Source organism: Camelina sativa, chromosome 11 (genome assembly GCF_000633955.1).
Source record: "Camelina sativa cultivar DH55 chromosome 11, Cs, whole genome shotgun sequence".
Taxonomy (NCBI): domain Eukaryota; kingdom Viridiplantae; phylum Streptophyta; class Magnoliopsida; order Brassicales; family Brassicaceae; genus Camelina; species Camelina sativa.
The window spans coordinates 402,124-423,336 of record NC_025695.1 but is presented as its reverse complement, the minus strand read 5'-3'; the positions used below and the strand labels follow the sequence as shown (position 1 = coordinate 423,336).

At 40.1% G+C, this 21,213-nt stretch overlaps 5 protein-coding genes and 1 long non-coding RNA gene across 18 annotated transcripts; 5 read left to right on the top strand and 1 right to left on the bottom strand.

Annotated features, from left to right (window-relative positions):
- Window positions 1-2,600, top strand: LOC104720809 (endoglucanase 23-like). The gene is made up of 5 exons (XM_010438694.2): window positions 1-411; window positions 968-1,267; window positions 1,362-1,523; window positions 1,781-2,056; window positions 2,186-2,600. The coding sequence occupies exons 1-5, from the start codon at window positions 1-3 to the stop codon at window positions 2,516-2,518; spliced, it is 1,482 nt and encodes a 493-aa protein (XP_010436996.1). The 3' UTR covers window positions 2,519-2,600.
- On the top strand, window positions 8,494-10,850 carry LOC104727477 (endoglucanase 22-like). Its single transcript, XM_010446582.1, has 8 exons — window positions 8,494-8,898; window positions 9,063-9,271; window positions 9,347-9,362; window positions 9,456-9,586; window positions 9,842-9,872; window positions 10,058-10,333; window positions 10,433-10,758; window positions 10,847-10,850. Exons 1-8 carry the CDS (start codon window positions 8,494-8,496, stop codon window positions 10,848-10,850), a joined length of 1,398 nt encoding a protein of 465 aa, XP_010444884.1.
- Window positions 11,017-12,626, top strand: LOC104720807. Its single transcript, XM_010438692.2, has 2 exons — window positions 11,017-11,172; window positions 11,528-12,626. Exon 2 carries the CDS (start codon window positions 11,530-11,532, stop codon window positions 12,373-12,375), a length of 846 nt encoding a protein of 281 aa, XP_010436994.1. The 5' UTR covers window positions 11,017-11,172; window positions 11,528-11,529; the 3' UTR covers window positions 12,376-12,626.
- LOC104720808 lies at window positions 12,765-13,681 on the top strand. The gene has a single exon (XM_010438693.2). It carries the CDS (start codon window positions 12,765-12,767, stop codon window positions 13,428-13,430), a length of 666 nt encoding a protein of 221 aa, XP_010436995.1. The 3' UTR covers window positions 13,431-13,681.
- LOC104720806 (fructose-bisphosphate aldolase 2, chloroplastic) lies at window positions 14,470-16,737 on the top strand. The gene is made up of 7 exons (XM_010438691.1): window positions 14,470-14,756; window positions 15,043-15,312; window positions 15,409-15,518; window positions 15,610-15,700; window positions 15,783-15,921; window positions 16,010-16,140; window positions 16,293-16,737. The coding sequence occupies exons 1-7, from the start codon at window positions 14,580-14,582 to the stop codon at window positions 16,569-16,571; spliced, it is 1,197 nt and encodes a 398-aa protein (XP_010436993.1). The 5' UTR covers window positions 14,470-14,579; the 3' UTR covers window positions 16,572-16,737.
- Window positions 17,995-21,191, bottom strand: LOC104720804. 13 transcript variants are annotated; one of them, XR_756764.2, is made up of 8 exons: window positions 20,340-21,190; window positions 20,149-20,236; window positions 19,780-19,882; window positions 19,518-19,603; window positions 19,279-19,426; window positions 19,104-19,172; window positions 18,643-19,015; window positions 17,995-18,547 (listed from the first exon to the last, which is right to left on the bottom strand). It is a non-coding gene; the product is annotated as an uncharacterized LOC104720804 (long non-coding RNA). The 13 variants fall into 13 exon arrangements; XR_756767.2 differs by having other exon boundaries at window positions 17,995-19,015; window positions 20,340-20,765; window positions 20,868-21,190; XR_756772.2 differs by having other exon boundaries at window positions 17,995-19,015; window positions 20,340-20,765; window positions 20,961-21,190.

The following is a 21,213-nucleotide window of genomic DNA, read 5'->3' as shown; positions in this document are numbered from 1 at the left end:
ATGAAACCATCGGTTTACTTTGTAACCGTTTTCATACTTGTCCTTCTCATTCTACCAACGGCGATCCCTCACGACTACTCCGACGCTCTTAGAAAGTCAATCCTCTTTTTCGAAGGTCAACGCTCTGGTCGTCTTCCAAAGCAACAAAGGATGGCATGGCGAGGTAACTCCGCACTCAACGACGGCAGAAACCTTAATACCGACCTCGTTGGTGGTTACTACGACGCCGGAGACAACGTTAAGTTTCATTTTCCGATGGCTTTTACGGCCACGATGCTTGCTTGGAGTGCTATTGACTTCGGAAGTTACATGTCTCCGAATGATCTCGGACATAGTCTCGTAGCTCTCAAGTGGGCCACCGATTACCTCCTTAAGACCGTTTCACAACTCCCTAATCGCATTTTCGTCCAAGTACGTATAAACCCATAACACGTTACACGTCGGTCGTTTTATTTACTGTGATCGTCCATATGATTTTCACCATCTATGGACGTAACAATTATAGTTATATATATTTATCCACCAATACATACCGTTATCAAGAATTTGATTTTCACCAATTTTTGTCATTTTACCCACACTTATTTAAAACTTTGGTATTATACTTATATCATGAAAACTAGACATGATATATTGGGGTATACTTTTTCTTTTTATCTGCGTGGTTGGGTATACTAGTGTATAACTAAAATCACCTATGATTTTATCAAGAATCTATATTACGGTTATTTTACAGTCGGGAGGAAGTTATAAAACTCCAAGGTGTGTAGATACAGTTTGTTGATAGAGACAGAATCAAATTTGTATATATATCTTCTCTTAGAAGAAGTAATCAATTTTTGTTGATTAGTTTCTTTTTATGTAACTAATCTCCTTTTCTACGAGATATCACAGATTTAAATGGAAAAAGATCATGATTCTGATTTTAATGTGTACATACTAACAACATAAGATTAACATGGTATAGGTAGGTGAAGCACAACCGGATCATGATTGTTGGGAAAGACCGGAAGATATGGACACGCCACGAACCGCTTTCCCCTTAGATGCATCATTTCCAGCTTCCGCTTTAGCGGGCGAAATCACAGCTGCTTTAGCAGCCGCTTCAATTGCATTCAAACAATCAAACCCGAGATATTCCAAAATACTACTCGATAAAGCCATACGAACGTTTCAGTATGCAGATTCACGTCGAGGTTCTTATACCGATAATCCACGGGTGAACAAAGCCGTTTGCCCGTTTTACTGTAGTGTTAATGGATATAAGGTATATCTTCATTTTTTCCTCCACATATTGTACAATCAAAATTTTATTAGTCGGTTTTAATATTATACAAATCATCATATGTTGTTTCCAACAGGATGAGTTGCTATGGGGAGCTGCGTGGCTGAGAAGAGCAACGGGCATAGACTATTATCTCAGATACTTAATGAATAATCGTCAAGCTTTCGGTGCAGATAACAATTACTTGGAGTTTGGCTGGGACAACAAAGTTGGGGGTGTTAATGTTCTCATTGCCAAGGTTTGGCCCGAATCTCCAATATATTCTCTATACGATCTTCGAGTGAAACTATAAAATACGATAATACTCATAGTCGTAAATTGTTATGATACGTAGACCATATACACAACATACTATTTTGCTTACAAAGTGTATATTTTTTCAAGAAATCTGTTAATTCTCGTGGTTATCTTCTACTCTTTTTTTTTTCCCCAAAAATTAGAAGTGGTTAAAAAACTAACTGATGTACACGCGTTTTAAATCAATTTGGTCAACAGGAAGTATTTCAGAAGAATATGACCGTTTTAGCACCATATAAAGATACCGCAGAGGAAATGATGTGTGCATTTTTCCTGGAAACGACCGGTCCACACATGAGTTACACTCCCGGCGGTCTCCTTTATAAACATGGAAGCAGCCAGCTCCAGAACACAGCTGCTCTGTCTTTCCTCCTCCTTACCTACGCAGATTACCTCTCTAAATCCTCTCAACAGCTCAGTTGTGGTAACCTCAAGTTTCAACCAGACTCTCTTCGCCGCATTGTCAAAAGACAGGTACATTAGTTATTTGCTGGCCAATATGAGTCAATTCAAAAATTTGTAAGATTATTATTTTTCATATTTTTTTACCGATCAAAGCATCTGATAAACAGTTCTTATTTGTGTATATTATTTAAATTAAAGGTAGACTATGTTTTGGGAGATAATCCAATGAAGTTGTCATACATGATTGGGTACGGTGAGCGGTACCCACGACTGATCCACCACCGTGGCTCGTCTGTACCGTCTGTTACCATTCATCCGACTGCCTTCGGGTGCTTACAAGGATGGAAAATTTTCTCATCACCCAATCCAAACCCCAACATTCTTATAGGTGCGGTGATTGGCGGCCCTGACGTCGATGATAAATTTATTGGAGGTCGGACAAATGCTAGCGAGACCGAGCCCACAACTTACATCAATGCACCTTTTGTTGGTATCTTGGCGTACTTTAAAAGCAACCCCAAGTTCTCTTGATTTTAATTTCCTTTCCAACTTTGTAAAATATATATATATGACAAATAAAAATGTACATATATATATATATATTGATTGAACTAAAAATATATGTAATCTTAGTTCAAAAAAAACAAAATGGTTTATTTAAAAATAATATTTTATTTGAAAACGTTAAAAATATTAATTTAAATGTGAAAATATGTTGAATTTATGACACCACGTCTAAAACTAGTGGACCAAAAAAGTTCCTATGGACATGATGGGTAAAGTCCATTTCTTCAACATTTTAAAATTTCACACTTAAATTTATGTAGAAGTAGATTAAAAAAAAAACATTTTGTTTGGTTTATTTATTCATTTATATCTTCCAAAAAAACTTTTTTTATCTGGTTAAAAAAACATTAATTTTTTTTAAGAAAGGAACAAAACCTTTTTTTTTGCAGGGCTCTTTCTTTGTTGATTGATGTCGATCGCTGAAACTCTTGATTTTTTTTTTTATCTTCTTTCATCCTCTGAGGGGAATGATTTTATCTATGTGTAGTAGTCTCATTAAAGCCATCGAACCTTCTTAGCTACTCGTCTCTTTCACTGCCCCAATCTCCTCCTATCTTCTTTCTTCCTCCTTCGCCGCCGGTGAAATATAATTAGGAAAAGCCGTACCGATATCGTTGTGGATCACTCAAGAGTCAAGACAGAGGATGGAGATCAATCACGAAACTGTTAGTTGATTAGATCTTTGTCTTTCAATAATGGCTCCATATTTGTAGGAGTAGTTGCTTTGTTGTTGCTAAGTAACACGTTCTAGTTTGTTTCGTTGTTGTAGAAAATCCTCCGTATGATAAGGAGGTGTGGTTGTTTTGCTTTGGCTATTTAAGAGCCTTATTCAATAAGATCGAAGGTATGCTTTTGGTCCAGAAACCGTTTGTTCTACAATTAACATCTGGTATCAGAGCAAAATTCCTTATTTGAGAGTTGTGAGCTTACAGAAAACAGAGTGAGATAAACAGAGTGAGAGAAACATGTCGAATGATGCAGACATGAAGGTGGTGACAACGATACCAAAGTTCGATGGAGATTTCGAACATTGGAGCATGTTGATGGAGAATCTCATAAGATCCAAGGAGTGGTGGGATCTAATAGAGGAAGGCTATGTCGAGCCAGCTAGAGGGGTGGTCCTCAACGGAGCACAGAGACAGGAGCTCGCTGAGAAAAAGCTCAAAGATCTAAAGGTGAAAAATTACCTGTTCCAAGCGATTGACAAGTCCATCCTCAAGACAATCATCCCGAAGAATACTGCCAAGCAGATGTGGGATTCCCTTAAATCAAAATATCAGGGAAATGAGCGTGTGAAGAGAGCTCAGCTTCAACGTTTGCGAAGAGAGTTTGAGGTTCTGGAGATGAAAGAGGCAGAGACCATCACAGAGTATTTTGGAAGAGTCTTGCTGGTGGCGACAGACATGAGGAACGTTGGAGAGGACATGTCGGACAACAAAATCGTTGAGAAGATCCTGCGCACACTCTCTGAAAAATTCACCTACATAGTGTGTTCCATCGAGGAGTCCAAAGACATAGACAATCTTTTTGTGGATGCTCTACAAAGCTCATTGTTGTGTCATGATCAAAATATAGTGAAGCATGCCAAAAGATCCAGCAGCAGCGACAATTTCTTGAAGGTGACCGCAGAGTTCAACGAGTGGAGTGGAACTCGAGGAAGAGGAAGAAGAGGAGCATCACGAGGTAAAGGCAGAGGTCGAGGGAGACAAGGATTTGACAAGTCCTTGATCGAGTGCTTCAAGTGTCACAAGTTGGGACATTTTCAGTTTGAATGTCCTGGAGCAGAGAAGCAAGTGAATTACGTTGAATTCAATGAAGAAGAAGAACTGTTGCTCATGGCACACGCTGAACTCAACGGCTCCAAGATGGAAGACTTGTGGTTCCTAGACAGCGGTTGCAGCAACCACATGACTGGCAACAAAAAATGGTTCTCAGAGATAGACATGAACTTTTGTCACTCTGTGAAGCTGGGAAACGGTGCTCGAATGGCGGTGCAAGGAAAAAGCAGTATCAAGATCAGGGTGAATGGTATGACTCAAATCATACAGGATGTCTACTATGTTTCAGAACTAAGCAACAACCTCTTGAGCATAGGTCAGCTACAAGAGAGGAGTCTTGCAATTCTCATACAAGATAATGTATGCAAGATCTATCATCCATCAAGAGGACTCATCGTCGAGACTGCAATGAGCACAAACCGCATGTTCATAATCCCGACACAAGTGGTAGGAGCAGTCGCTTGTCTTCAGGTTGAAGCGACAAGAGATGCTCATCTTTGGCACTGCAGATTCGGACACCTAAGCTACAATAGCTTACACATGCTGAGTCACAAGAAGATGGTGAGAGGACTTCCACACATTGAAGTAACAAAGAAGGTGTGTGACAATTGTCTGGTGGGAAAGCAGAAAAGAGGGTCATTTCCAAAGAAAAGTTCATGGAGAGCTACAAGGAACCTGCAACTAATACATGCTGACATTTGTGGACCGATCACTCTTGCATCAATCGGTCACAAAAGGTATATCCTTACTCTCATCGATGATCATAGTAGGAAGATGTGGAGTTATATCATCGCAGAAAAATCAGAAGCTTTTAGCATGTTCAAGAACTTCAAAGCTAGTGTAGAAAAGGAATCTGGTGTGTTGATATGTTGTCTCAGGACAGATAGAGGAGGAGAGTTCTGTTCCAACGAGTTCGATGAGTTCTGTAGAACTCATGGAATCAAACGATAACTCACTGCTGCCTACACTCCCCAGCAGAATGGCGTGGCTGAGAGAAGAAATCAAACCATCATGAACCTGGTTCGAAGCACACTCACTGAGAAGAAAATGCCAAAAGAGTTCTGGGCTGAAGGAGTTAGATGGATAACCTATATCCTGACTCGCAATCCTACGACATCCTTGGAGAATCAAACACCTGAAGAAGCTTGGAATGGGATTAAGCCAGACATAAAACACTTCAAAGTGTTTGGTTGCATCGATCATGTCCATATACCTGAAGCAAAGAGAACCAAGCTGGATGACAAAAGCTGCAAGTGCATCTTTTTGGGTTTTAGTGACGAATCAAAGGCTTACCGTATGTACAATCTCATTTCAAAGAAAATTCTGGTGAGTAGAGATGTTGTCTTCGAAGAAGCAAAAAATTGGGAGTGGGGAAGGAATGATGCTTATGGCACAAATGCAGAGTCTGAAGTACTTGCTTGGGAGAATGACGAAGATCATGAGGTTGGAGAAGAGGAGGTTCCAGCACCTGTAGAAGAGGAAGGTGCAGTAAATGCAGAAGAAGAAGATGCAATAGATGAGGAACCGGCTGCAGTTGCTAGGACCAGACGAGACATAAGACGCCCTACTTATTTGCAGGACTATGAGTGTGGTCTACTTGATGTTGGAGAAGAAGCTATGGTCCTTCAAGCCATCACTGCAGTTAGGGATCCCACAACATTTGATTAAGCAGTAGAGTCTGCGATATGGAAAGAAGCCATGAGAGCCGAGATAGAATCAATCGAGAAAAACCAAACCTGGGAGCTTGTCGATCAACCCGCAGACACAAACATCATTGGGATTAAGTGGGTGTTCAAGACGAAGTACAATGAACATGGGGAGATAGACAAGTACAAGGCAAGGTTGGTTGCAAAAGGATATGCACAAAAGTTTGGTGTTAACTACAATGAAGTTTATGCACCAGTTGCAAGGTGGGATACCATTAGGATGATCATCGCAAAAGCAGCATATCGGAACTGGAACATCTATCAACTTGATGTTAAAAGTGCATTCTTGCATGGAGAGTTGCAAGAGACTGTGTTCATTGATCAACCTCAAGGTTTCTTGAAGAAAGGAAGCGAAGGAAAAGTCGATAAACTGAGAAAAGCTCTCTATGGACTGAAACAGGCTCCAAGGGATTGGTTCAGTAAGATAGAGAGTTACTTCATCAGGGAAGGATTTGAGAAGAATGAATCAGAGCACACCCTGTTCGTCAAGACAGAAAAGCAAGGCCAAATCCTCATTGTAAGTCTGTACGTTGATGACTTGAACTTTACAGGAAATTGTTAGAAGCTGATCAACAACTTCAAGGAATCAGTGAAGAGAAACTTCGACATGACCGATCTTGGCAAGATGAGATACTTTCTGGGTGTTGAGATACAGCAGAAAGAAGAAGGAATCTACATTTTCCAGAGGAAGTTTGCCAAAGAAGTCTTAGAGAAGTTTGAGATGAGTGCCTGCAATGGAGTAAACAATCCTATCGTTCCATGAGTTAAACTGTCTAAAAAAGGAGAAGAAACAGTCTTCGATACCACCCTTTACAAGCAGATGATCGGGAGTCTGATGTACCTCACTGTTACACGACCAGACTTGACCTTTGTGGTGGGACTAGCGAGTCGCTATATGGAGAATCCAACAGAGGCACACTTCAAAGTGCTGAAACGAGTTCTAAGGTATGTGAAAAATACTGCAGAACTTGGTATTTTGTACAAGCGTGGAGGAGACAAGGGGTTTCATGCTTATACGGATAGTGATTATGCTGGAGACCTGGATGATCGGAAGAGTACTTCGGGTTATGTGTTCAAGCTAGCTGGAGGTGCAGTATCATGGAGCTCAAAGAAGCAGTCCATCGTGGCATTATCAACTACGGAAGCTGAGTACATAGCAGCTGTGTCATGTGCAACACAAGGTGTCTGGATGGCTAGAGTACTTGACAAACTTGGAGAAAGTCCTGAAGAATGCATCACTATCAAGTGTGACAACAGTTCAACCTTTCAACTTTCAAAGAATCCAATTCACCATGGTCGGAGCAAACACATCGAGGTTCATTTTCATTACTTAAGGGAGCTAACTGGAGAAGACAAAATAAAGCTGATACATTGTGGCACACAAGACCAATTGGCCGATATCATGACTAAACCACTGAAGTTAGAGACGTTCGTGAAACTAAGGAGGATGCTCGGATTGGTTGAAGTATCAAGGTAAACTGTTCCTACTTGCAGCGAAACAGTTTAGGAAAAGAATTTGTTAGTTGATTAGGTCTTTGTCTTTCAATAATGGCTCCACATTTGTAGGATTTGTTGCTTAGTTGTTGCTAAGTACACGTTCTATTTTTTTTTTTTTTTTTTCATTTCTCAAAGAGAGAAGGAGAACAGAGATTTTTGATTTTAGGTTTGGTTGTTTCCTTTTTTCTTCGACGAGATTTTTATTTATTTACTTTTATATTTTTTATATATATTTGGGCTCACAAAAATAAAAAAAAAAACTTGGAAATTTGTTACAACGGTAACATTAGGTTATCAATGCTGATGAATGCTTTTTGATTGGTTAGAATCATCACAATCACGTCTAACGACGACCCCATTCATCTTCAATCTTGTTTTTGACTACAACGACTCCCTTGGCTTTTACAGAAGGATCGTAATAAAGTTTGTTCTTAATTCTGGTTGGTATAGACTGTTTACACTTCACAGATACAGTATTGAAAGAGCGTTGAACCTAGTTTTCATAGTATAAAGAATAAAGTATAAACCAGATCTCTTCTCTCTAGATTGCTGCAAAAAAAAAAAAATGTGGTAATGATTCAGATCCTCTTTATACATAAAATAGACTCTGCTTTAGAGCTCTGTTTCTAATTATTAATGCCTAAACTAAAGAGTATCTAATACATTTTGGAAACTCTTTTTAATTAAAAAAAATAGATCCTTTCATGCAACCCCATTGTTATGCAAGCTACTGGGAGATTAAAATTGGGGAAAAAAACCTCGCCCATATATCCCATTAAACTAAACTACTAAAAAGGGGAAATTAATAAAAGCACAAAGTTCTGGTTTATGACAAGTCATTGTTGAGGACTTGAGAAAGTTTCCATAGAAAAAAAAAAGATCGAATGAAAACCGAATATATGCATCGTCTTATTCAGACAGTCATGTCTCATAAACCCTAAAAGAAAAAAACACAACAATGAAGCCATCGATTTGGTCTGCCATAGTTCTCCTCCTCGTCCTCGTACCAACGACTATCTCTCACAACTACTCCGATGCTCTCACGAAGTCCATCCTCTTCTTCGAAGGTCAACGCTCTGGTTATCTTCCAAGCAATCAAAGGCTGACGTGGCGCCGTCACTCCGCACTCAAGGACGGCGAAAACCTCAATGCCGACCTCGTTGGTGGTTACTACGACGCTGGAGACAACATTAAGTTCCACTTTCCGATGGCTTTTTCGATTACGATGCTTGCGTGGAGCGCTAACGACTTCGGAAGTTACATGTCTCCGGCTGATCTCCGTGACAACCACGTTGCTCTCCGCTGGGGAACCGATTGTCTCCTTAAGACCGTTTCGCAACTCCCTAATCGCATCTTCGTCCAAGTACGGTCACTCTACCTATTGTTTTTTTTTTTTTTATATATGTTCACTTTTGTCTTTTTGCAGAAAAGAGAGTAATAACCTAATTAGCCATAATATTTCGTAACTGCTTAACTGATGGATATATATTGAGAATTCGATTTATGGGGTTTGTAATGATATTTAAGGTAGGTGAAGCAACACCGGATCATCAGTGTTGGGAGAGACCAGAGGATATGGACACACCACGTACTGCTTACGCTGTGGAAGCACCGAACCCAGCCTCTGATTTAGCGGGAGAAGTCGCAGCTGCGTTAGCAGCCGCCTCAATCGCATTCAGACGATTTGATCCTATATATTCTCAATTATTGCTCGATAACGCTATAAAAACTTTTGAGTACGCAGATTCACATCGAGGTTCTTATACCGATAATCCTGCGACTAAACTTGCCGTTTGCCCATTTTACTGCAGTGTAAACGGATATGAGGTAATCTCTAGCTATTTCTCGAGCTAATATCTTATGTAAAAAATTAAATCGGTCTAGATTGGTTTTAAGTGATATCATGTTATTCTCATATAGGATGAGTTATTATGGGGAGCTGCATGGCTGAGAAGAGCGACCGGTCAAGATTCTTACTTAAAATACTTAGTGGACAATCGTCAATCTTTCGGGGAAGATTTTAATTACTTCGAGTTTGGATGGGATAACAAAGTTGGGGGCAGAGCTGGCGCTGAGTATTTGTGGGCTGCAAGCCTAAATTTTTTATAATTACTTTAAAAAAAAAAGAATTATTGATTAACAAATAAATAAAGGGCTGGGATTCGAACCAAGCACTTAACATTAAAATCGCACTACCTTTACCATCAGACCAAGAGAACTTTACATGTATAAAAGGCCGATTAATGACTATATTCTCTGACGGCTGCAAGCACCTGCTTGCCATGCTTGTACTCTTGGCCGGCTCTGGTTGGGGGCATCAATGTTCTCGTTGCAAAGGTTGAATCCAATTAATAATTCTCTATGATTTTAAAATGACGAGATGATCGTAATTCATATTATAACTACTACGCTTAAATATAATTATGAATATATTCTGGTATACCGCGGTCTAAAACAAAACATATGATCCCATCGATACATTTTATTCTAAACCGTTTGAGGTATATTTGTTGTGGATATAGGAAGTATTTGAGAAGAATGTAGCTGCGATTGCACCGTATAAGAATACAGCCGAAAAATTGATGTGTTCATATTTTCTGGAAACTCCGGGTTCACATATGCGTTACTCTCCCGGTGGCCTTCTTTACAAAGCAGGAAGCAGCCAGCTCCAAAACACCGTCGCATTGTCTTTTCTCCTTCTCACCTACGCCAATTACCTCTCTAAATCCTCTCAACAGCTCCAGTGTGGTAGTCTCAAGATCCAACCTGAGTCTCTCCATCGCTTGGCCAAACGACAAGTACGTTAGTACATATAGTTTGTCTTGATAAAATGGTCTATATTTAACTAACTAGATCGGTTTTATGGTAAATTCACAATGATTTAATATATTTGGTAGGTGGACTACATTTTGGGAGATAATCCGATGAAAATGTCATACATGATCGGGTACGGTAGTCGGTATCCGCAACAAATCCATCACCGAGGTGCATCCTCACCGTCTATGAAGACTCATCCCACGGCCATCAAATGCTCAGAAGGATGGATTAATGTTTTCGCATCACCAAATCCAGACCCCAACATTTTAGTAGGTGCGGTGATCGGGGGACCCGACATAGATGACAAATTCATAGGAGGTCGGACAAATGCAAGTGAGACGGAGCCGACGACTTACATCAATGCACCTATCGTTGGTGTCTTGGCTTATTTTAAGGCCAACTCAATGTTAGACGACTCTGCCTTTTTTAGATTTTTCAAAAGATTTGTAACTAAATCAAAAAGTTAAACTAGGAACTAAAATCAAAAAGTGTAGGTAAGGCACATTTGAAGATGGCAATGGTATACTTTTTCCAAAGTGTGTTTTACTATTTACAATTTAGGATCACATCTTACTATTTACAAAGTATGTGACTTTCTGTAAATCTCAAAATATTTTTGGGCTAAAAAATAAAAATAAAAGGAACAAGTTACCCGACTTGACACTCAAACGACGTCGTACTTGTCACAAGTCTATCCAACAAACTCAACGTCGCTTCTTCTTCTTCTTCTTCTTCTTCTTCAGTCGGAGGTCTCCGGTGATTTAAAATTAGTTTTCTTATTCCGAAATTAGGGTTTTCTGGGATTCTCGCATCGATAAAGGTTAGTCATTTTCCTTAACTACTTCCGTGAATTGAATTGCCCACTAATCAATGGACTTAATCGTGGAATTAGGTATGCTTAAACGAAGCTGTTTACTTATTTGATGTTTGATTCGATCCGTCACCTTTGTGTTTTCTGTGATCTTTTGATTCGTGCGTGAATTCGAGTTTTAGTTATTAGGCATTTCACTTTTGGTGGTGAAGAAGACGCGTAATTGATCTTTCTTACTTCATCGATGTAATCGTAGTTTTGTTTATTGAAATTAGTGTCTTCTGCTCTTAGTTTCGTTAGATGTTCTTGGAGAATACACCCTCTATCATCTGATGAAAGATCTGGATGTGCTTTTTTGTTGTAGCCATGGTTGAAGGAGAAGACATTGCAGGGGTTTCTCTTTCTGTTAGAAACGAGGAAGATCTTTCTCCAGAGTGTTTAGCTTGGGCTGATTCCTGCATCATCAGCTTTCCAGATGATTCAGACCACAATCATTGGGAAACTTTCAGAGATGCTTTAACTGAAATCATCGATATCCATCCGGAGATGTTTGTTCCTTCGTCAACAGGAACAACTAGTAGTAGTGTCCTGCCTCCAGATGAGGATATGACTGAATCCGAGCCACTTGATCTACTACGGTCATTCCAACCCGAAGCTGATTCAGCCAACAGTAAATATGATTCATCGAATGAAGAAGTCAGTGAGATTGTCTCTTTGATAACCTTTGAATCAGACCCGTCAACGAATTCTTTACAAGATCATTACTTTTCAGAGCCCATAGCAGAGAATGGAACCCCTGAACCAGTGGACGATCCTACTAAAGATCTTGGAGGTGTTGAAAGTATAGAAGAAGATGGGTCAGTGAGCAATGGAGAGGCAGAAGTAGAAGAAGAACCAGAGTCAGTATCGTCTCAAGTCTTCAAGGATGATTTCATGAGCACATACATTCAAGAAGACATTGACTATTCTAATGTGACAGAGGATCCGGTCAAAGTAACTCAGCAAGAGATATTCAAGGTGTGGGATCTGGAGATTGTGGGGGACGATGATGAGGAAGATGGGTTGGTGCTGCAGCTGAAGAAGGCCCTCGATGAGTCTTCCACGGTCCAGCCCCTTCCACAGCCACTGCTGAATGATGTTGCCGAGAAGAGCAATATCGATGATCTGATAGCTGGGATCTCGGATCTGTCTATTGCAGAAACTTTTAAGTGAGAAAATTTAAGAAGTACTGTATGTGTTTTTTAACTCTCTTTTGCTTAAGTAATCCTTAACCGGCACGGCGGAACAAACAGGATTTAAGATTTCTAAACCTGCTAGACCAAACCGAAGGTTTTAAGCGTCAATTTGGTGTATACACGACCCACTTGGCCACCTGTTGTGCAATGGTGGAGATGAGATTGCAGTCTTATCTCGACCGTTGGTGTAGACTTCGCAATCTCTTAAAATCTCCATGCTTAACCTCAGCCTTAAGAAAACGCAGGGGATCACGTCCTCACAAAGTCATTCTCTCTGGATGTAACTTTCTAACGCATCTTTGGTTCTAAATTCTTAAAGGGAAATTTTTAAAGGTTTTCTTGTCTTCTTCTCTTGCGTCTTTCANGATGTTTGTTCCTTCGTCAACAGGAACAACTAGTAGTAGTGTCCTGCCTCCAGATGAGGATATGACTGAATCCGAGCCACTTGATCTACTACGGTCATTCCAACCCGAAGCTGATTCAGCCAACAGTAAATATGATTCATCGAATGAAGAAGTCAGTGAGATTGTCTCTTTGATAACCTTTGAATCAGACCCGTCAACGAATTCTTTACAAGATCATTACTTTTCAGAGCCCATAGCAGAGAATGGAACCCCTGAACCAGTGGACGATCCTACTAAAGATCTTGGAGGTGTTGAAAGTATAGAAGAAGATGGGTCAGTGAGCAATGGAGAGGCAGAAGTAGAAGAAGAACCAGAGTCAGTATCGTCTCAAGTCTTCAAGGATGATTTCATGAGCACATACATTCAAGAAGACATTGACTATTCTAATGTGACAGAGGATCCGGTCAAAGTAACTCAGCAAGAGATATTCAAGGTGTGGGATCTGGAGATTGTGGGGGACGATGATGAGGAAGATGGGTTGGTGCTGCAGCTGAAGAAGGCCCTCGATGAGTCTTCCACGGTCCAGCCCCTTCCACAGCCACTGCTGAATGATGTTGCCGAGAAGAGCAATATCGATGATCTGATAGCTGGGATCTCGGATCTGTCTATTGCAGAAACTTTTAAGTGAGAAAATTTAAGAAGTACTGTATGTGTTTTTTAACTCTCTTTTGCTTAAGTAATCCTTAACCGGCACGGCGGAACAAACAGGATTTAAGATTTCTAAACCTGCTAGACCAAACCGAAGGTTTTAAGCGTCAATTTGGTGTATACACGACCCACTTGGCCACCTGTTGTGCAATGGTGGAGATGAGATTGCAGTCTTATCTCGACCGTTGGTGTAGACTTCGCAATCTCTTAAAATCTCCATGCTTAACCTCAGCCTTAAGAAAACGCAGGGGATCACGTCCTCACAAAGTCATTCTCTCTGGATGTAACTTTCTAACGCATCTTTGGTTCTAAATTCTTAAAGGGAAATTTTTAAAGGTTTTCTTGTCTTCTTCTCTTGCGTCTTTCACAAACTATATGTTTGATGATACGGTGTGTAGATTGACGTGGTGAACTCTCTGCCGTCAGATTTAGACTTCCACTAAACTGATCAGTGATCAATAATCTCGTCAGCTCTTAAAAATATTAGAACGGATACGAACCTCATGATTTTTCTTTCTCTTATCAAAACACTATCTTTGTATCTTTATAAGCTGTTTTGCCCACTATTTTTTAACTGAAAACGATGCGTTTGTCCTATGTTCGCTGTCCTCGAGCTCATCACAATGACAACATGTAAAGTAATACATGCGAAATAATACAATTGAAGAGAGGAAAAAAAAAAGTTGTCATGATGAGGTTTTCATACAATTTAAATAACCTAAGGTTTTCATACAATTTGAATTTGTTGTGTACTTGCTCCTATAGTAGCATTACGATTTAATTAGTTACGATTTTTTCCCGTATAAAGCAAACAAAAATCATGCAAATATGTAACGACCGGAAGAGTATCGATTCCATATTCGTAGAAACAAAAGAAAAAAAGAAATTATTAAGTGTATTTTTTCTTGAATTGTGAGTAATACAAGATTACGGTCCAGGTGGCGGGATATGATTGGCAAGGTCACAAGAACCTCAAATAACTGATCTAAAGAGAAATATAAAATCCAAAAGAGGGGAGGGGAGTGAGGTGGTGAGAGAGATAAGGTGGTGTCATAAGCTTGCTTTCACTGTGAGTCTCTCAAACAAACAAAAAAACCAAAGGCAGAGAAAAGAGATAACCAAACCTACAATGGCATCAACCTCACTCCTCAAGGCATCTCCGGTGTTGGACAAATCGGAATGGGTCAAGGGACAGAGCGTTCTCTTCCGTCAGCCTTCTTCCGCCTCTGTTGTCCTCCGCAACCGTGCCACCTCCCTCACCGTCCGTGCTGCTTCCTCCTACGCCGATGAGCTTGTTAAGACAGCGGTTAGTTCCCACACACATATCTATCTTCTTCTTTGCCACGTGTTTTACCTGCATGTTTAGTAAAAGGTCCTTTTTCTCTACCTTTTTTGAATTGGAATTGTCTTAAAAATTCTGTTGGTTCTGTTTTCTCCTTTTTCTTTTCTTTTTCAGAACCAATTCAAACCGATTTTTGCTTGGTTCGTTCGTGTTTCTCTTAACTTGACCTTTAGATTTTTTTGGTTTAGATTTAGATTATACTATGATTTGGTTTTGTTGATTTGATTCTTATAATATTGGGTTCGACTAGAAAACAATTGCGTCTCCTGGACGCGGAATCTTGGCGATGGACGAATCCAACGCGACTTGCGGGAAGCGTTTGGATTCGATAGGGCTAGAGAACACTGAGGCAAACCGTCAAGCTTTCCGGACAATGCTCGTCTCGGCACCGGGACTCGGACAGTACATCTCCGGCGCAATCCTATTTGAGGAGACTCTGTATCAGTCTACCACCGAAGGCAAGAAAATGGTCGACGTCCTCGTCGAGCAGAACATCGTCCCTGGTATCAAAGTTGACAAGGTAACTCAAAGCATACTCTTGAGTTATACCAACATGCATGTTGTCTAATTCGAGAATAATCTAAATGAGTTGTGTGTATGGAATATTAATGAGTAGGGTTTGGTGCCACTTGTTGGATCCAACAATGAGTCATGGTGCCAAGGACTAGACGGTCTAGCCTCTCGAACTGCTGCTTACTACCAACAGGGTGCTCGTTTTGCCAAATGGTATTAACTATACTTTCACTTCTGATTTCATTTCCTACACGAATAATTGTCAGATTTTAAAGGGATCGTTTCGTCTCTGATGCTTGATTAGGCGTACTGTCGTGAGCATTCCCAACGGTCCATCTGCTCTGGCCGTCAAAGAAGCTGCTTGGGGTCTTGCTAGATACGCTGCCATTTCACAGGTAAAACACATAACTTTTCCCACAAGAAATAGCTCAAATCGGAATCTTTCAAGCTACTCACACACAAATTGCGTGTTTTCAGGACAGCGGCTTGGTTCCGATTGTGGAGCCAGAGATATTGTTGGATGGAGAACACGACATTGACAGGACATACGACGTGGCTGAGAAGGTTTGGTCTGAGGTTTTCTTCTACCTTGCTCAGAACAATGTCATGTTTGAAGGTATGTATTCGTTATAGAGTGCGTCTCTTAATACGACTTGCAAATGTCTGAAAATTACTAAGGAAAAATTCACCATCTTCTTACACAGGTATCCTCCTGAAACCGAGCATGGTTACTCCCGGAGCTGAGTGTAAAGACAGAGCTACTCCTGAACAAGTTTCCTCATACACCCTCAAGCTCCTCCGCAACAGAGTCCCTCCCGCAGTCCCTGGAATCATGGCAAGTTCTCTACTTCTCTCAAAGATAATTCACAGTTATAAATCCGCAAATACATTGTTCGGTTCAATACAACAGAAAAGTGTAAAATGAGGCAAAACCTAACATTGGTGGCTTAAATCAAAAGTAAAGAATATTGTTTCTTGTTTTTGCAGTTCTTGTCCGGAGGACAGTCGGAGGTGGAGGCAACACTCAACCTGAACGCAATGAACCAGGCACCAAACCCATGGCACGTGTCCTTCTCATACGCACGTGCGTTGCAGAACACTTGTCTGAAAACCTGGGGCGGCAGACCCGAGAACGTGAACGCAGCTCAGACCACTCTCTTGGCTCGTGCCAAGGCGAATTCGTTGGCTCAGCTCGGAAAATACACCGGAGAAGGTGAGTCCGAAGAGGCTAAGGAGGGTATGTTCGTCAAAGGCTACACCTACTGAAGAGATGATGCTGTGAAAAGAAAAAGAGATGAAGCAGATGTTTTAATCACATTTGTTTTTGAGTTTGGTTGTTATTATCATGTCATATCATTATTTGCTCTGCTTAATTTGCATTAGCTACTCCGATCCTTTTAATAAGTTATATTATATTGAAGTTATCTATCTATCTATCTTGATCTAACTGATTTTCTAGACCATGAGAGAATATCCAATAGTTGGCTCTTTAAACGATATGAGAATATCCAATATTTCAGAAAGGTTAAGGGGTGTTATTGTCTAGAAAAGGACACAAGTATGTATGATTGTATGATACAATCATACAATACAACACTAACACTAACACACATTTAAAGTCTAAACCAAAGGACGGAGAATTCTCAAAAGGACGCAACAAGTATGTATGTATATAACGCTCATTTAGCCTCATGGGCCTGTGCATAGTATATGGGCCTGTACATAGTCAATGGGCTTGGTCTTTTTTTTCCGCCTAATTTTTTGTTCCTCTTTATTGGTCCGTTCTTCTTTATTTGGATTATATAATACTTTCCAAGGATTTTATAATTATGGGACTCAACGATGTTGCAACACTCTCAATTAAACACCATTTGCTTTGTGCACATTCTTCTCAGAACATCCTCGCACTGCTTTGTGCACATTCTTGCAACTCTATGCACATTCTTCTCAGAACATCCTCTTACCAAGTGCGAGGGAAGCAGTCTCCGCTTACCGGGAGAATGATGTCATTGAGTCCCGAAGGAGCACACTAGAGAGTTATCAAAAGATTAGCCAAGGATAGGCTCTAAAGATTGCATGCCTCCTAGAAGAGCACCCGGCTTTAGTTGCGCATATCTATAGTAAGAACATATTGAATGTTAATGTTAGCTAGCAACATCCATCTCACTCTCAGGGAGGGGGAGCTGGGACCTCTTGGAGGGCGAGATGCACCGTGGACATGCGACTAGAGTTGGCAGGCACTGAATTTTTTATATCTGGAATATGTATCCCATTTGCCTTCTGCCTACTTTATTGTACTATCAACTTTAGTTTTTTTTTTTGCTCTTGTTAAACCTTAATTTGTTTGACTCAATGGTCGTGTAAGTACAAATGGGATCATAAACTCTAACTCTCTAAGACCTTCCGGCTCATAAATCCTAACACTCTTCTTTTCGCCACATTTCACTCTAGGATTCTTACTATTCGTGGGTCATTTATGGCTAAGAAGCATTCTAGTATTGATTTTTTCCAATCTCTTTTATTGGTTTTAATAGTCGAAAGGAAAATTTTGAGACAGTAACTCCCTAACGAGTTGCGAACATGTTGAAACAGATTTTTCCCACAACCGTATCATATGAATCTACAACCTGTTTTTTCTTAAGCGATTACTGAGACACATAAGCTTTTTATTATGGACATGGACCGAGAATGCTCCTAAAATGTGAAATCCTTTCTCAACTTTCCCAGCTATCCAAATCAATATTTTAGTGTACTTGCCAAATTATGAGGCTCTTTAGATTAGCCTACAAGTAGCCTTGCAGGATACTTTTACACACCATTAGAAAACCAAATGAATAGTTTGAAGTAAATGAAACGTTCAATCAGAGTAATCATCCACATTACAATCAATATATTGATTGGCTCTCGTTCCGACCAAGATCTTACCAAGCCTTCCTCTTCGTCTAACCATCGCCTCTTGGAACTCGAAGCACCAACCCTAGAAGAGTATACCAACATCCAAAGCCCCAAAGTCCAAAGAAACTGACAAGAGAAGTAGAACTTTCCACATACTTTTTGTATTACTCTCTTTGAAGGCTTTATGTATGGATTTGCTACACCCCTGAATCTTTATGTTCTGTCACTGATCCAGTAGATCTTCGCCTTACAGTCACCCTTGAAGGTACTGGAAAGTGTTCAATCTCACCAGAAGATCTTCCTTCCCTGGCCCTTTTCTTCCTCAAGTTCAGCTTTGTGGGTAGGGGCTGCCAAAGATCACCCCAAAGTCTTATAGACAGAAGAAAAGATATAGAACTGGGATATGTAACAAAAACCGATGCAGTTAGAGTTTAAAGAACACCAGAAGATCTTCCTTCCCTGGCCTTTTTCTTCCTCAAGTTCAGCTTTGTGGGTAGGGGCTGCCAAATTTTCAAAGATCACCCCAAAGTCTTATAGACAGAAGAAAAGATATAGAACTGGGATATGTAACAAAAACCGATGCAGTTAGAGTTTAAAGAACACCAGAAGATCTTCCTTCCCTGGCCTTTTTCTTCCTCAAGTTCAGCTTTGTGGGTAGGGGCTGCCAAATTTTCAAAGATCACCCCAAAGTCTTATAGACAGAAGAAAAGATATAGAACTGGAATATGTAACAAAAACCGATGCAGATAGCTAGCAGTCCCATCGTCAAATGATACCAGATATGTGCCAGGATCGTTTGCATCGCCGCTACGTACCTATTATAACATCAGATAAATATTTATTTTGATCCGTAAACCCAAATAATCAAAATTTTACGCAAACCACATTGGCTATTGTACATACATCCCAGTGGGATTAGTGAACCCAAGTGTAAGAGATATCTCCGTTTTCATCATGCATATCCTTAGACAACTGGGACAGCAACATCAATCAAACTGAACTTTCCTTGACTTGCCAAAACTGGACTTTAGATACATCACTCATCAATAACCTAAAATTACGCCAACATGGTTTTTACCTGATTCTCGAGCGATCTCTTATATCTGAAATTTGTTGGAGTCGTCTCTCTGTCATAATGCAGACTTTGTAAAGTATGCTCCACACCTTTGACAACATCGCAGAGAGTCGCATACATTGGCCAAAGCCCATGATGCTGTTATACGCACCTGATATGACAAACATTAACCCATTGCACCTGATATGATATAAAATGCATAGCTCATGAGAACAAATAATGGAAAGTCAGTAATGCAATACCGAGGTCAAGGAGTCGCGGGTAGACGCTTGTTCAATGCTTGTACCGTCCAGAGAAATACCAATATATTTATCCTCCTATTGCTTCCCTAAATCGACAAATTTATATGTGTGACTAAAATTAGTTAAAATCCTATGACTTTAGCTAATGGAAACTAGGATAGTCCAGGACAGAAAGCCTAGATATGAAATCGTGAATTCATATCTCCATCATAAACAAAGACCGCAAACAGACAAAACAACATAAGGAAAGTAAAGCACTAACCAGCAGACCAGTCTTATCATTTTTAAAAGGAAATCCCTCATTGATCCTAGCATGCAGAGACACTATAACTTTTGGCAGCAATTCTCCTGGCATTCTCGAGTAACTGAAAATGATAACAAACATTAAAGAACAAATGAAAATCTCATACAAGATCCCAAAGGAGTTGCAATTTTTAACAAGATATAACATCAGCTAAACAGAGTTGGGCCTACACACATATTCATGAAGCTTTCGCAACTCACTTACATAAAGGTAGATCATAATCAAGGGCTTTTAAGGTATTGCGATAACGGACCTTTATAAAGATGCAACACTTTATATCATTAATCATGAGGAGCTGACAAGATAAAACAGAAGAAATGTACGTACGGTGTGCTTGATATCAGAAGCAAGAGGATCTTGAACAGCTGAATCAACAATCTACCATGATTATCGCTGTGAATCAAATGTAGAATGCCTACACCCATATGAAAGGCATGAAAATATTGGTCAAGAAGGAATTAAGTAATAGCCAAATAAGAAGATAATAAAGGGAAAGAAAAGTAATATCTTTGAAGCACCTGTGTGGAGTTGCATTAATATTCAACCAAGGGAATTGGAGAGGGGCATAAACGATCCATATTTGGTGGACTCCTTGTACTCTGCCACTTGAAGGAAAATAGGTGAAGGCCCATCCATCATGGTGGCAAGAAGACGAGCAGGTTAGTTACTGATTGTCGAAAATTTTAGCTCATCATATTTCTTAGCGTTGGTTAAAAGATAAGAAGGCAAGGCAAAAAAACAGGGGTTTGTAAATTCGTAGTATGTTAACATAAAACTGTTTTAAAGAAAGCAAAACTGGCAAATCCATATATGTTTCTCCCTGCCTGAAACAGCACCATGAGACGGCTTGTAATCTACTCTCGATGGGCTGGTAAAAGATTTGGCATCACATATCTTTAAAACATGTGTGAGTAAAGAGTCCCTCCTGGTTGGTTTGACAAGTTCTTGGAGAAACAAACACAAGAGCACAAATCAGAGATTTGTACAACAAAGTAGGAGATGATAGAGTAGAGTCTAGAAAGAGGTGAAGATGAAACATCACCCACCGAGAAATCCACTAGTGGTCTAGGGGAGGATTACAATCAGATCACAGTGCGCCAATAGAGAGACTAATAAGTAATACAACTAGTAAATCTTACCGCGCAGGATGATAAGTTTCGGGCATGTTCGAGAAACAGATTATCCCGATCTGGAAGAACGCTCAAAATCAACAAAAACATCTATTCTAGGAGATGATAACAAAAGGGAGGGAGAATAATCTCAATCAACCCGAAGAACAGAGAGCTGAAAGAGAAGACGACTGTTTTTGCATTAAAGGGCCTGTAAAAAGAGGAGATTACCAATTCTCCACCCCAGTATGTTAAATTCATTATTTTAGCACACCCCCCCCCC